This window comes from Chrysoperla carnea, chromosome 1 (genome assembly GCF_905475395.1).
Source record: "Chrysoperla carnea chromosome 1, inChrCarn1.1, whole genome shotgun sequence".
Taxonomy (NCBI): domain Eukaryota; kingdom Metazoa; phylum Arthropoda; class Insecta; order Neuroptera; family Chrysopidae; genus Chrysoperla; species Chrysoperla carnea.
In genome coordinates this window covers 123,998,383-124,015,110 of record NC_058337.1, presented here as the reverse complement: position 1 = coordinate 124,015,110, position 16,728 = coordinate 123,998,383, and the positions used below count along the sequence as shown (strand labels likewise).

At 30.3% G+C, this 16,728-nt stretch overlaps 3 protein-coding genes across 3 annotated transcripts; 1 reads left to right on the top strand and 2 right to left on the bottom strand.

Annotated features, from left to right (window-relative positions):
- Window positions 1–867: 867 nt before the first annotated feature.
- On the bottom strand, window positions 868–4,083 carry LOC123294224 (glutathione synthetase-like). The gene is made up of 5 exons (XM_044875341.1): window positions 3,697–4,083; window positions 2,581–2,757; window positions 2,267–2,505; window positions 1,083–1,613; window positions 868–1,024 (listed from the first exon to the last, which is right to left on the bottom strand). Exons 1-5 carry the CDS (start codon window positions 4,081–4,083, stop codon window positions 898–900), a joined length of 1,461 nt encoding a protein of 486 aa, XP_044731276.1. The 3' UTR covers window positions 868–897.
- A 2,833-nt stretch (window positions 4,084–6,916) lies between these two features.
- LOC123294214 (F-box only protein 44-like) lies at window positions 6,917–10,106 on the top strand. Its single transcript, XM_044875329.1, has 3 exons — window positions 6,917–7,700; window positions 9,479–9,727; window positions 10,098–10,106. The coding sequence occupies exons 1-3, from the start codon at window positions 6,921–6,923 to the stop codon at window positions 10,104–10,106; spliced, it is 1,038 nt and encodes a 345-aa protein (XP_044731264.1). The 5' UTR covers window positions 6,917–6,920.
- Window positions 10,107–11,799: 1,693 nt separating this feature from the next.
- LOC123294203 (glutathione synthetase-like) lies at window positions 11,800–15,442 on the bottom strand. The gene is made up of 5 exons (XM_044875317.1): window positions 15,062–15,442; window positions 14,321–14,497; window positions 13,374–13,615; window positions 11,998–12,528; window positions 11,800–11,938 (listed from the first exon to the last, which is right to left on the bottom strand). Exons 1-5 carry the CDS (start codon window positions 15,440–15,442, stop codon window positions 11,800–11,802), a joined length of 1,470 nt encoding a protein of 489 aa, XP_044731252.1.
- Window positions 15,443–16,728: the final 1,286 nt, after the last annotated feature.

Genomic DNA, 16,728 nt, shown 5'->3' with positions numbered 1-16,728 from the left:
ACCTGGAGTAAATCATCCCTCAGGTAGAGGGGGGAAATAGAGAAAAACGATTTGTTTTATTAATATTTATTTATTGTTAAAGTAAAGGTTGTCCGTTTTTATAACCCACTAATTTTGGGTCATTCTTTTCATCTGTGATGTCAGTTTTTCGCTAGCTATCAATTCTGTGCTTAATTCATGGACCAGGACTCCAAATTCTTGAAACCTATTAAAGCTAGGTTAATTTTGACCACAAATTTGAAAAGTATGACCCAAATTTACTAGGATTACATACTTTGTTTATCAAAATTGGATAAAATTTGGATGTGATAGAGTAAAAGTAAATTTTTTGGATTCTGATGACGCCATGAAGTTAAAAAAAATTTTTTTTTGATAGCACAGGCAAATTTGATTCGATCTTATTGGAATTTTTTTGCATCCCACTAATTTTGGGTCATTCTTTTCTGCTGTGATGTTAGTTTTTCTCTAGCTATCAACTATGTGCTTAATTCATGGACCAGGACTCCAGATTCTTAAAACCTATTAGAACTAGGTTAATTTTGATCACAAATTTGAAAAGTATAGCCCAAATTTAGTAGGATTACATACCTATGGATTATCAAAAAAGGATAAAATTTGAATGTGATGGAGCAAAATTAAATTTTTTGGATTCTGATGACGTCATAAAGTTAAAATTTTTTAGTTTTTAAGATAACACAGGCAAATTTCTTAAAAAAATCAACAACTTTTGTTTGAAAGTAATAATACAGAGTATTTCAACAATTAATTCAGTAAAATTTTTGTTTTCACTTGTTTTGCTCTTATAACTAATAAGAAAACTTCAATATTTTGAATATTGAAGTTTGGTCCCCGAACTGTGATCCCCGATACTGTTTACTACCTTAATGACCATATACTCTAAGTCAAATAAGGAGTGTCAATACCTCCATTTTTTATTCTAATAACTCCAATTCCATTAGCTTCCGCAAATTTACTTCGTAGCATATAACCAGATTGTTTGTTACACAAAATCTCACTTGAATTTCTATAATTAAAAATAAAGTTAATAAAAAAGAAATCAAGTAAATACTGATGAAATTTACCCGATGATCACCCCATATATGCCTAGTTCAGATGTTAAATCTACAATTCCCATCCTTTCTGATTGAATCAAGAAACCTTGAACAACTGGTGAAAATATTCTATTCATTAATATCCATGCAGCACGATCAATATTATCTTTAGTATGTATCAAAAAATCACGAATATTTTCCCCGAAAATATTATTACCTATACCATCACGTTGCGATTTTAAAACATACTTTTCAGGATTTTCCAATGCCATATTAACAGCTTGTTCACCGTATTCATCAAAATCTAAGGAATATAAACCAGTAAATGTTTCTCTTACGGATTTAATCGTTTTTGGTGATTTTATAAATTTCTCTAAAACATTTGGTTGTGCCAATACTTGCTGTATTTTTTTAGTACCCGCCAATTGATATTGAATTGAAGGACATTTGATAGCTAACGACCGTTCCATTAATAATCTTGCATCCCATTCTCTTTTTGAATTGTACTGTTCCGGAATAAAACCTGTTCGATAATACACTACAGCGATTTCAAAACCATCGCTAACAAGAATATTGAAATTAGAAAAACTTGATAATGATAAGTCTAGGTAAATTACAGGTGAAATTATCCGATAACCATAGTCCTTTGTGGCAAAGGCGGATTATACATAAGGCAATGTCACGCAGTGATTTGAGACCTGCCCCAAAGTAGTTTATATCGACCCCTTGGGGTTGATTCTTATGAGAATAGAAAAGAGTTTATATTAACGAAAATATGAAGCGTCGCCGAAAAGAGAGTATGTGGTGAATAAACGAAGGTTAAAAGGTAAAAATGATGATGTAGTTGTGGCTAAAAGAATGGGAAAGGGTGCGGGTAAGGTTTTTGTAATTGACAATCGCCCATAAAAGAGGAAAAGCAGAGAAGTAGATTCACGATTACAAAAAAAAAAGTTCAGATACAATTTGTTAAGAGCCCCGCGCTATCTTAATCCGAAATTGTGTGACGGATGGTCTATTTAAATAGTGAAAAACTGGCAAAAAGTGTCTACGAGACAAAAAAATTTTAACGAAATTAGTCTTGTTTGTTATCATTTGACTGGAAAGTTTTTTCAGAGCCTAGCTCTACAGTTAACATCTGCTTATTTTCCGAGATGAGTTCGCTGAAAAATTATTTATAAAAATTGATCCTATGGAGGCAATTGGAGGTTACTTACATTATTAATTGTTTATCTGGACCTAATTTTGCAGTGTCCGCAATTTGTGTTAATGTGCGACGTATTACTTTTAAATCCCGATTTAAGTTATTAATTTCATATTCATGAAAATGAATATCATAAGTATTTTTCGAATATTCATTAATAACAAATAAAATAGCAGATTTATTATTATTATATATTTCCCATGCTTTTATTAAGCCTATTATTGTTTCCGTTAGAGCATTATTTTCGGGTAACTAAAAAATTGAACAAGAATTACAATATTAATTTTTTGGTCAAAAAAACAAATTTTCCAATTTTACATGGCTTACATTTTTTAGTTTTTCATGATGTTCCATTTCTGTTAGCACATATTTATGTAAACGGTACGTGTTTTGAGCTAGAGATGCAAAAGCGCATGAAATTGTATTTGTTTCAATTTGCTTAATATTAGAAAATGAATTGACATCCATCACGTAATCCGTACGGAATAATCCTAATGATATATCCTGCAGAAAAAATAATTCTCAGCCTACATAGTAATTACCACGGAGTGCAGAAATGGAGTATGTATCTTGCGGTCACAGTCATATACATATATATATATATATATACTAGCTGTTACCCGCCCGCTTTGCGTGGCGTAAAATATACCCGCTTTGCTGGGCAACATCCCCACTTGCACCCCTCCCTCCACATTTCTTTGCGTTGGATAACAGTTTTGTAATGTACACGTCATGCTCTTTTATTTGATACCCCACTTAGGTATATTTGTAAATATTCGATATTTCCTTCCCACTTTCTCGCTACACCTTTCTACCCTCCGAAGGTTAAAAAAATTTCTAAATGTAATTTAAAACATTCTGACCAAGTTTTGAACTATTAAAAGCCAGAATTTAAAAATATGAATTTTTTATTCATGAACACCCCCGCAACCCCTCTTGTGGGTGGAATTTCGTAAAATCCGTTCTTAGCTGACCTCTACTTGGCAAAAGAAATATTCCTGCCAAATTTCAAGTCTCTAGGTCTTATAGTTCCAGAGATATCGTGATGAGTGACTATCTATCTATATCTATAGAAAGTCTCCTATATATATAAGATATATATATATATATATATATATATATATATATATATATATTGTGCCTGTTATCAATGAAATTGCAACAAAACTGTACATCAGATATATTTGGTGGCATTAAAACACATATTAAATAATGTGTATTTTTCAACCGCCAAATATATCTAATATGTCGATTGTGTCGCAATTTTATTGACCACAAGACATAAAAGAAGACTCTATCTACCGATTTTAGTTGGAACTTTATTATAGGTCACTTTATAGCATATAATATTATACATACAAACTTCGGACTAAAATTCGTATACCTCGATTTATATTCCATATATACAGGGTATAAAAAAGAAGTTGAAAATAAAAGCCAAACCTGTGTAGCTCCTTCTTTATGAATAATTTCATAAATTTCATATAAATTTCTTGTAAATTCATCTGCCTTGATCGTATCCTTTAAGGAATCTTTTAAAAATTCATAATCATGAGCCACATTATGCAGTAATTCATTTAAAATTGGTTGTAATGCAATCGCTTTTTCAAATTCGCAGCGCGGGAATGGTGACGGTAACAATAAAAAAGGTATAAAAGTTACGAATTCTGAATCATTTTCTGCACGCTTTGCAACTCCGTGATTTACTGCCCAATCTTTTGCTTTGTCAATAATTTCTGATAGTGTTTGTTTTTCTGATGGTAATGTTATCCCATTACTTAGAATAGTATAATTATTAGCATTGTTGAAAGTGGTATTTGAAAATGACATCTTCAAAAGTTTTAAACCACCAGTTTTCTTGTAATTTCAAGTTATAGAATCTAGAAATAATTAATTTGAATTAATTTGGAAAAAATACAATGGGAAAACACTTAAGATTATGGTGACACATGTACCAAATTTGTTGTAGCTGTAACTTTTTCAAAAATTTGCAAACCTAATCTTTATATATAGTACAGTAAAACGTGTACACCTGGTGGAATGTGTTTCTTAGGTGTCAAATATCATTTGTAGGTGTCAAGTATCATTTGTGCACCATGCATTAGTTGCCCAAATGTTTCTATTGTTAATGAACAATAAAATGTTAATTAAATAAAACAGTCCATGTAAAAGTTGACTTAAAAAATTAAAAAGTAGGCAACTTGTATTACATATATGTTGTACATATGTATAAGAGTTTTTTATTATTTGACAAACAGGCATGAAACATAATCTTATTCATGTATAACATATAAGTAATACAAGTTGCCTACTTATTAACTTTTATGCCAATTTTTACATTAATCCAATCACTAAATGAGGGTGATCTTTTCAAAGGGTCGATTTTTTCACATTACTTAAGAAAAATGTCTCAGATTTCGATATAAATAATTTTTATAATGCATTTTGTTAAAATATATCCCCTTAAGGACCCACAATAAAAATATTTAGCTAGATTATAAAATTATTAATTAGCTATACAGGGCCGGATTTAAATTTCTGCCGCCCTGGGGCACTAAAGAAAATGTCGCCCTATGACTGAAATTTTATTTTAATAGTTTTGATATCTTATTTTTTAAGAATTAGAATAACTAATTAATTGCAGAAAAAAGAACCGCTTCATAACGAGCTAACTATCTGGTTGCAGATAAAGATTTTAACGCAATTCTTTTTTCATTATGAAACTGTAAGACTTCCCAGCGATGCGTTGATGCAGTAAAAAAGTTGTATAAAGTTTGTACTGTATGAAAGAATGAAGCAGCTTCTGGGGTGCATTCTACTGCGTGAACTCCAACTAAATTCATAGAATGAGCAGCACAAGGAGCATGTTCTGCAAGATATAATTTCATGAATTCTTGCCTGTAAGCCCGAATAAATCCCTGATACATTATTCGCGTTATCATATGACTGACTTTGACAATCTGAGAGATCAAGATTAAAAAACTCAAGAACAGATAATACAGCAACTAGCAAATCTTCAGCTTTATGTCCAGAGTTCTCAATAAATATTAGAAAAAAAATTTTTTTTAATTCTTCAAAAAAAAACTATATTTATCAATTCCAGAAAAAAAAATATCAAATTTTATTTTTTCAAACCTTTATGGAAATAAATTAATTTTATTTTAATATAGTTTTCACTTAAATTTAATATATTATAATATACAAAATTTTAATTTGATACATAATGCAATTATATATTTCTTGAAAGATCAAATGTTTATTTAAAAGAATTAGTTATTTATATATTGTATAGAAAATGTTTTCTCACTTTCCAAATTTTGCCGCCCTAGAAAATTTGCCGCCCTGGGCGCTAGCCCCGACTACCCCTAGTGTAAATCCAGCACTGTAGCTATAGCTAATTAATAATTTTATAATCTAGCTAAATATTTTTATTGTGGGTCCTTAAGGGGATATATTTTAACAAAATGCATAATACAGCCCACAGAAATGCTCATCTTAATTTGAATAATTTTTATAATGATTAAAGCCCAGCTTTGAAGCTGACCTGATCTCCCCTCCCCATCGGTCCGTGCATGTCCATATCCATATCTTGTATTATGCTCAAGTATTGGATGCAACAATATAAGAACAATAATATAAGCAGTAAATAAATAAATCGGCCACCAACTCTCGTTCTATTACATATCTATGAGTATGTTGTTTTGTACAATAGTGAATACACTATATACACTAAGTGCAAATAGAAAAAGATAGTCTTATTACACTCTAATCGGACTACCTTTTCTACTTACACTTAGTGTACTACACCGAGTAAAAAAAAACAACAAACTTAATAATTAGCTGTCATAAAATTAATCTAGGAGGTATTGGCGCATGGAAAAACATTATAAAATTCTAAAACACTATTAGGTTAATATTTTTATTTTAGAACTGATTTCCCGTTGAAAATTGTATTTATCTTCACAATTTTTTATAGACGTGGAACAACGTTTTAGGTTTGATTATCTATGATTATCTAAAATTTGTACACAATGGCTGTTATCAAAGTTGAACGTTCCTTAGAGAGTTTACGCATTTTTGAGAAGCTTTTGAGGAATTTTATTTGAAAATATAACTAACCATTTCTAATTGCTAAAAAAGGGCCTATCTACATGTTAAAAAGGAAAGGAAACTTCAAAGGTAATAAAGGGTTGAGAACAAATTGAATATTTTAAATGACCGAGCTTCTGTTTTTATATACATGGTAGTATGACTTCCTAGCTCGGTTTGCCATTTCATTCTTTATGTATTCAACAATTTAACATTATCAACGATGACGTCATCATATTGTAATGTTGGTATGATTTTGAACCGAAAAGGTCAATATCTCGAAAACGGCTCAATCGGGGCAAAAATCTTCATGAGAACTTTAATAGCTTAAATTATAGTTTGATCGGCAAAAAGTAGTGAAATTATATTGTGTGCCCGAATTTGACTTAGGCGCATATAATTTGAAGTTTTCCAAATATTAAATTATATCCTAATTTGTAAATATTTATGCCAATATCTCCTAAACTAATCTCCAAAACATGTGACAGCAAACATCATAAAATTCATATGATTTAGAACATAAATGTTATTAAATAAGATAAGTAAAACTTATCAAAACTAATATGAAAACCTTGTGAATGTCAAAAATGAGTGATTTTTACAAAAAATTCAAACGTTTTTTTCATTTAACAAAATTTTCATCAAATAACGACTCATTTAATGCAATCAACAATGGTCTATTATTCAACAATCAATATAATATACCACCAGAAATATTACCGATGATATTGGTTAACGTTGATACGAAAACATTGCACAAACATTGTACGTTGGTATGTAAACAATGGAATGCAACAATTAAGGAATATGTATGGAAATTAAAATGTGAACAAGAATTAATGAGAGATGATGATTATAAAAATAAATTAAAATTAATAAAAGAAAAACAATATTCATATATTGTGTATCAAACGATAAGTGTATTTAAAAATTCATTTTATAAAAATTTAATAAAAAATCCATGTGGTATGAATGGTCTTAAATATTGGGTAATCGATCGAAATGATGAGAATAGTTTTCGAATTGAAGATATTCAATCATTTGATAATAATATTTGTACAATTAATGATGAAATGAAAGCATGTAAAATTACAAGATGTTTTACATCGTCTTTTGAATCAAGTAAAATACAAATTATTGATTTATTTAAAGAAACTGGTCTTTCACAACGATTTATTGATGAATATCAACCGCCAATTTATATAAGTGAATGGTATGGGAGTCGTCGTGATAGTGAATTGTGTTTTTATGAATTACGTGCTATGTTATTTGATGCAGATTATAAAGAAATTAATCGGTGTAATTGTAATTATACGTTTGAATATGAAGTTGAAGAAGGTCAAGGTTTTTTTCAAAAAGTATGCATTATTTTTAAGTTCAATTAAATATATAATTTACTTATACAGACTCAGGGCCGGTCTTAGCCATCTAGGCGTCCGAGCGAGTAATACATTTGGCGCCCTTTTAGGTATAGTTATTTGATTATAATTTAAAAAACTTCTTTTGAATTTATACCATTTTTTTTTAATTCATAGAAAACTACAAACATGCCACGAAATAAGTTTATAAAAGTTATTATGCTGATTGCTGAGTTAAGTTTTCCTTTAGATTGATAGAAATAGATATTCAAATTAAGTGGTTAAGTTGACCTGGCGCGCGTTGCGCTTGTAGAAACGTTTGAAAATATACTAACTGAATTTGGCAACAGAGTGAGAACCACCTCTTGTGGTACTACAAGACAGATATGGTCTGAGTACAAACGCAGGCAGAGTTCCGAAGATCTTATATCCCTTCCAAGGGCCCTGGTTGGGCGGCAGGCATGGTGAATGCCTGGACCTGGCAATGTATCACGACTACTGCAGGAGCTGTAACAGTGGAGAGGAGGAGGAGACAATGTCTCATCTTCTCTGTCACTGCCTAGCTCTTGTCAAGAGGAAATGGACTTACTTGAGCAAGCCTCTCTTTGACGACCTTTCCGACCTAAAGTCCGTCGGCGTCAAAGCTCTTCTGCTGTTCTTAAACAGCTCCAAATGGTTCATGGAGTAGTGGCCGAGGATGGGCCAGTCCTTTTTTTCTGTATCACAACGAACCCTATAGTCTAAGTGTGTCCCACCTCAGGACAGCCACTCTAACCTAACCTAACCGGTTTTTATTTACTCTAGCAAAATTTGCATGCGTTGCGTTACCGTCCCAGAAAATCCTGCCTGTCAAAATTGGAAATGTCCTATATCAGGCGATGTCCCATGTCAGAAATATATTTAATTGGTCGCACCCCCATCACTTTCGTTTGTTTATCTATTATTATTTCAATGAAATTTGTTTTCGTACGCCAATAGAGAGCTTCGCAAAATATACTTTGCCCACATCAAATTTAGCTCTTTCCTCCCCACTTCCTGGCATCCTGATCGACCCGCCCCCCTAAATTCGACACTGTACAGACTTAAAAAGGCATGGTTATCATAGGCGTCAATAAGAGTTTTTCAGGAAAAGAGTGGTCGAGAATATATATGCTTTTAAAGAGAGTAAACGTTTGAAACTCTGCTTTTATCCTCACTCAAGTTAACTAAGATTAGGTTTAGCCTGTTTCAGTTTCAATTGATCGCACTGTTAATCGAGAATATATATGCTTTTAAAGAGAGTAAACGTTTGAAACTCTGCTTTTATCCTCACTCAAGTTAACTAAGATTAGGTTTAGCCTGTTTCAGTTTCAATTGATCGCACTGTTAACGCAGGAAGTCTCTCTATAGCTTTAGCTCACCGAGCTTCTAGTAAGATTTAATCACTTTTAACTTTGAGAAGCTTCTCTCCGTAGAAGCATTATTGATTGAAACTGTAAACATGACGATAATTGCTATGTTAACATTTTAATATGTCTTCCAAATTATTTTCTAAAATGTACTAAAGAAGTTGTTTTGCATCAATTAATAGAGTTTAGAGAATTAGATTTAAAAAAACCAGAGTTCTTCATATACTTAAATTCGAAAGACTTTATGCCGATGTTTTGATTTGTCGAAATGTTGTACTTAAATGAGATTTTCTTCTAAATACAAATAAGAGCGCCGATGTCTAACGCCTTCGCCGATTTATAGATAGCGAATAATAATGACAAATTTATTAATATTTTTATAATTTATAGGTTCAGCACGTATTTAAAAATTATGGAAAGAATGTAAGATATGTGTATTTTTGTCACATGGGAGTGGGCTTGAATACACAATTTTGGGATTCTTTTTATGGTACAAAATTTACAAATGCAAACGTACAGCTACTTTTTCCAAAAGATACAAGTTTAGACCATGTTATAGATGAAAATTTACATGAATTGTATCATAAATATTGTACAGAAAATTGTACATCGTTCGATTTCGATAGAGACATAAAACTTGTAAATTATGCCATCAATAAAAATGTATATAAAAATAAATATTTAAAATAATTATTTAAAATTTTATTTATAAATTGTTTCACACAAAAAATGATTTTAATGGATTTTGATGGAATATGTAATAGGATTCAAAACCCAGTGTTTCATTGTTCTGAAGTACTTCTAACGTTTTTTTAAATCAATCATTCAATATGAAGAGGAGTACACTCATTCGGGGAACGAACCCACAACTTCTGATTTTCGGGAGCTGTATAAGATACGTTGGCTGATAAAAACAGGGAGGAAATCGCGATGGGCTATACCAATATACAATCGGAAACATTTATAATATGGATATTTATTCCATAGCTTCAATCCTTTTATATTTTAGGTACTTTAGGTACTCACGTAGCTTTGACCCTTTGAGACAGAAGCAATGAAGTGGATTACCTTCTTGATCTCTCAATCACTCACTTGATCTGTCACCATTATACCGTATAAAAATCCGTTCATGAAAAATGAGAAATTTATGCACAAATTACTTCGAAACTGAAATGATTTATTTCAAAAGCCATTTTATGTCAAAAATTAACATATTTCACTGCAAAAGACTTTTACCACGACATTTAATCCTGTAGATATTGTTTAAAGTTAAAACAGTTAAATATTTTTATAGATAATCACGTATGATGTGAAACAAATTAGAAAAACTATATAGATAAATGATTTTCTTAAAAAAAATTTTCGTAAGATTAAGAGACTTCAGTATACACAGAGTGTTTAACTTTAAACAATTAAATTAGTATTTTTATATATTACTCACCTCTCGTAATGCCTTATATTCCAAACAATAAAACAAGAATAATTAATAATGAATATTCGTTAACTATTAAACCGAAAAGTTTAGCTTAACAAAACGCTCAAAAATTTATAAGTTGTAAATATTGGCATTAAATTTTTAATTATTGCGATATGGTTAAAATTATGGACTTTTTATTGAGACTTTGTGCAAGACAGACGTGCCTATTCTCATTTAATTTGTTATCAATTGTTATACATTGTGTTAAATTTAAATTACATAACAATCAAATTATTCAAATAAGTAAAAACAAACAATTGACTGAGTTAATTGTTGAAATACCTGTATAGAAAGTGTTGAATTTTCTTGCAAAAGTGCTTGCAAAAATTTCGAAAGTATTTTCTAGATTTTTATTTCATTTTTCGAGAATGTTTCAGAAGACCACTAGTTGAAGCTACCTGCAAATTTTTACCTCTCGATCTTTTATAGTTTTGGAGAAAATGTACACTAAAATTTTGTCCTAATTTGCGCCCTCACACTTTTTACATTTGAACTTTGTTCTATCTCTAACGGTTAACAGACCCAATTGACTTATGTTGCTCATTTACGAACTTAGCCTCATTTTTTACGTCCTAAATACGCTATAAAAGTTTCAGCTTGATATCTCTTTTCGTTTTGAGTTATCGTGTTCACAAACGGGCAGACAGACAGACGGACAATTGAAAATGGACTAACTAGGTGATTTTATGAACACCTATAATACAATTTTGTTCGTAGCATCAATATTTTTAGGCGTTACAAACTTGAGACTAAACTTAATATACCTTGATATATATTACATATATACAGAGTATAAAACCAATATATTATGCAGGTATCTAAATTAAATTGTGTTTACCATATTTATTATTATTGCACGTCTAGTAAATTTAATTTAATTGTAATTTAATTATTTTATCGTCTTAAATTTAGTTGAATAATAATTTTTTTTTAAAAACCGCCGTATCAAGTCCAAATGTTATTTTGGATGAGGTCAAATATCTACTGCTAACAAATACCAATGTAAAAAAAACCCACCAAATACTTCTATCGCTAAACTTCGCCAGGCCCCTTTTAAGTTTTTATAGCATACCTATCCGATTTCAAAAAAAGATTATATCCCTTCTATTTTTGAAACATAATCGTAAAAAATAAAATCCCCGAAATCCTAAAAATAAGTTCACTTTCAAATTTTTATTTTTATGTGTAATCTAGCAAAGTCGACATTAAGCAACTACCGTAGAATAACAATATATTATATTTCTATATAATCAATTAAATATGAACTATCAGTGGCTCCATTTCCTTTCAAACATCCAGCTTCATCTGCGGTTGATAATTTACTTCGTAACAAATGACCAGCTTCTTTATTATAGAAAATCTTATTTGAATTCCTGAAATTATTTTAAAAAATTAAGAAAATGATAAATATCCAATAAAGTATATTTTATACCCTAAGATCACACCAAATATTCCTAATTCGGAGACAAAATTCATTTTTTGTACTTTATCATATCGAATCATATACCCCTGCGAAATTGGAGATGATATTTTATCCATTAATATCCATGCAGCACGATTCTTACTATATTTAATCCTTAACAAAACATCACTAATATTTTCCCCAAAAACATTATTTCCCCCACCATCACGTTGTGATTTTAAAACATACTTCCCAGGATTTTCCAATGCCATATTAACAGCTTGTTCACCGTATTCATCAAAATCTAACGAATATAAACCAGTAAATGTTTCCCTTACGGATTTAATCGTTTTTGGTGATTTTATAAATTTCTCTAAAACATTTGGTTGTGCTAATACTTGCTGTATTTTTTTAGTACCAACCAATTGATATTGGATTGAAGGACATTTAATAGCTAATGAACGTTCCATTAATAATCTTGCATCCCATTCTCTTTTTGAATTGTACTGTTCCGGCATAAAACCTGTTCGATAATACACTACAGCGATTTCAAAATCGTCACTGAAAAAATTTGTGTTTTTAAGGAAAATAATAATTTCGAAGTAAAGGGTGTTCAAATAAGAACGCCGGTTTTGAATTGTACGCTGTTAGACAGCTGGGGGTTAAGTAAAATGGAGTGCTACAACACAAAACAACGAATTTTCATTGTCAAAATGGTGAAAGTTTCGAAGCCGCAGTTCGCAAAATGCGTACATTTATAGGTCATAAAAATTATCGAAATGAAGCCACGGTGAGCAGATTAATTAAAAAATTTGAGTAAACTGAATCTGTAAATGACGAGAAAACAGAAACACGTGCCCATCTTGGTCGCTCGAATTGGAGAAAGTTCAACCACATCAATTCGGCATAGAACTCAGGAAATTGGTGTAAATTTCTTAACCACTGTGCGTCGAATTTTAACAAAAAGATTAAAAGACCAGCATGTGGTTTTAACAGGCCAGTAAAACATGCCATACAACTAGAGAAACTGTTGAGTAACTGCATGAATCATTTCCTGGTGGTGTTTTTTTGGAAATCGGCATTGCCTGCCTAGATCATGCCATTTAATGCCGTTGGATTTTTTTGTTGGGTTTTTTAAAGCCACAAGTTTATGTAAATAAACTCATAACGATTGAAGCCTTATAAAAAAAATTAAACGCTGTATCACTGAAATATCGCAAAATTTATTCGACACAGTCCTTAAAAGAGTACGTCTGTGCCAACAAAGTCGGAGCGTAAAATCAAAGTACATCATTAATTAATAAATGTTTCAAATTTATGCCATAAATATACATGCTTTATTTAAAACTCAAAACCGGCGTTCTTATTGGAAAACCTTTAACACGTATTTTGTGTGAGTTACTTACACTAATAATTGTTTATTTGGACCTAATTTTACAGTATTTGCAATTTGCGTTAATGTACGACGTATTAGTTTTAAATTTCGATTTAATTTATTAATTTCATATTCATGAAAACGAACATCACAAACGTTATTTAGTGCAGGTTCACTAATTACAAACAAAATTACAGATTTTTTATTATTATATATTTCCCATGCTTTTATTAAACCTAATGTTGTTTCTGTTAAAGAGTTATTTTCTGGTAACTGAAAAAAGATTTAACGAAACAACATAAAAAATTCATTTTCAAGTGATTAAAATATTTATTATGTTTCGCAGATGGGTATCCAAATTTAAAACTAACTAAAACGGCAACAATACAGGATAGGCTTTGAAAAAACTTCACAAATTGCAGTAGTGTATCAAAACGCGACCTTGAATAGAGCCCAACAATTTTGAAAACTACTACGTGAGGTAGGGCGACATGCATTTGTACACGCGTTGCCAATCACATCCATATCGTACACTAGCCATTTTGAATATTTATTGAACTGCCATTTAATGCTTTATGATGCGGGCACTTTTCTGAAATTCTCGGATCTAGGTAATACGAGTAAGAGGACCTTTGAACTCAAAAACGTTTTGCTTAAAAACTATAAGTCTACTAACGACGTTTTGGACCACCATGAAGTAATAAGAACAAACTTTTAACAAATTTTATTACATACAGGGTTCTTTGAATGAAATATACGCAATGATTCCACCATGTATACAGGGTGTAGTTAACCAATGAAAAAATGTAGGTAGGGGACATCATGTTCTGACATCAGATTGACCTACTTCTATGGGTTTTAATAGCGTATGTAGATTCTAAACGGTAAGATATAGAATAACACATTAAATAAGGAAGTTGAAAATTTTACCAGACCTTGTCTGGATACCAATCAACGTAATTACTGTGTAGAACTTACATTTATTAATTTTTCGTTATATCCTAATTCGGTTAACATGTATTTATGTAAGTCGTATGTTTTTTGACCAATAGTAGCGAAACCAATTGCAATTGTGTTTGTTTCAACTTGTTTAATATGAGAACCAGAACCAAAATCCAGCAAGTAATCAGAACGAAATATTCCAAGTGATATATCCTGCGGAAAGTTTTTGTGTATAACAAAGATTTATATTCTTGTAAATTAGCATTTTTTTTAAGAATGTGATTGAAGCGAACGTCCCTGGTGGAAAACATATTTAAAGAAAGAATATTAAGTCTTAATAAGTCTTAGAAACTCTGAAAAAATCTTAGGATCTCTGACTAACTCCGAATTTCTCAACGTTTTTAGACTTTCTAATTCAGAGTTATCCAGACTTATTAAGTCTGAATTAGACAGTCTAAAAACGTTGAGAAATTCAGAGTTATTCAGAGTTCCTAAGACTTATTTTTTCTTCGAGAATTTTTTCCACCAGGGTTCTTGATTAAACTGGCGTTCTTTCAACAAATGAAAACTGCCTTTCTGCGACAAATGAGGGAATCTTTGAAAAAGTAGTATAAATATAATACTACCATGTTAAAGACATGCCCTTTTTGTCGTAAAAAGGCAATTTGGCTAGGCTCCTATTGTGCTGATAGCGTCGTAAGTCATTAAATTATTAAAGACTTTTTCTCAGCACAATGGTCCCACCTTCCCCTATATATTTAAAAAAGGATAACATACCTGTGCTGTACCTTCTTTATGGACAATTTCATATATTTCGAACAAATTTCTAGTAAATTCATCTGCTTTAATCGTATTCTTTAATGAATCCTTTAAAAATTCATAGTCATGAGCTACATTATGCAATAATTCATTTAAAACTGGTTGTAAATCAATCGCTTTTTGAAATTCGCATCGTGGGAATGGTGAAGGTAGCAACATAAATGATATAAATTTTATTAATTCTGTATCATAGTTTACACGAACTCCGATTCCATGTGTTATTGCCCAATCTTTTGCCTTATCAATAATTTCTAATAGTATTTGTTTTTCTGAAGGTAATTTTATTCCATTAGATAATATACTAGTCCCATTTTTGAAAGTAGTATTTACAGGTGACATCTTTAATTATTTTAATCTAAAAATTCGAATTGCAAATTATTTTTTTCTAAAATAAGTCCTTCTAGAAATAAAATTATATAAAATTAATGCTAAATTAAATCCATACAAACCTTATCAGTTAAAAATATCCAACTTTTCTTTAATAAAATAATAACAGAGGCATCAACGCCTCGTTAATGGCAAATTTGAGTGTATGCCGGGTTGTATATGGAGAAATGGTAAATAATCAAGGAGTCATAGGATACTGTAAAACAAGCATTTTGGTATAAGAAAAATGTATCCAGAAAAGATCTTTTCGGAACTACAAGCTTCAGAAACTTTTGAACAGTTGGGAAAAGGAATCGATTTTAATAAAACTTTTTAAAGTGTGCTTATAGGACCCCAAGGAACATTCAGTCAACTTAACCTAGTACCTAGTCATAGGGGAGCATAGGGATCCAACGGGAGGCATACGTAACCCAAAATTTTTTTTAATTACTTATTTTGGCTTAAGATTTTAAATATTTCTTCAGATAATCACGTATGATGCGAAACGAATTAGAAAAATTATAGATAAATGATTTTAATTAAAACTTTTTTTCGAAAATTCCGTAGACTTCAGTTATATATAGGGTGTTAAATTTCTAACAATTTTATTACTCACCTCTCGAAATGCCTTATATTATAAACAATAAAACAAGAATAATAATGAATATTCGTTAATTGATAAACCATTAATAACATTTTAATTTAACAAAACGCTCATAAATTTATCAATTTCAAATATTGATATTAAACTCTTTAATTATTTATGTATCTGGTTTAAATATTAAAAATATTATTAATATTTATTTCAATAAAATTAGTATTTGTTTTATTATTGAAATATTTACATAAAATTTTAAAAGATAATTTTTTGACATTAATCCAAGAAGTCCGGGTTCGAGTGTATTTTTTTCAATTCTATTTAAATAATTTTTTGCATAACTTAAATCCCGACTACGTTAAATAAGCAGTCTCGTGTGATTTTTTATAATATTTATGGTAATACTTCTGAAATTAAGATATTTCTACGCTGTTTTATTAACGTGTAGTACTGCATACTATAAGCTACGTAAAAAGAGGCATTATATATTATAAATACCAAATAAAAAGAAATTTTAAAATTTCTCAATTAGGATTTATCTAAGCCGGTGTGGAAAAATTTATTAAATTAGTGAAAATAGCAGTCCAAAAATACGCGTTCATTTTTAAATATCAATTTATATTGATAAAATAATTTACAATTATTAATTTTAATAATCATA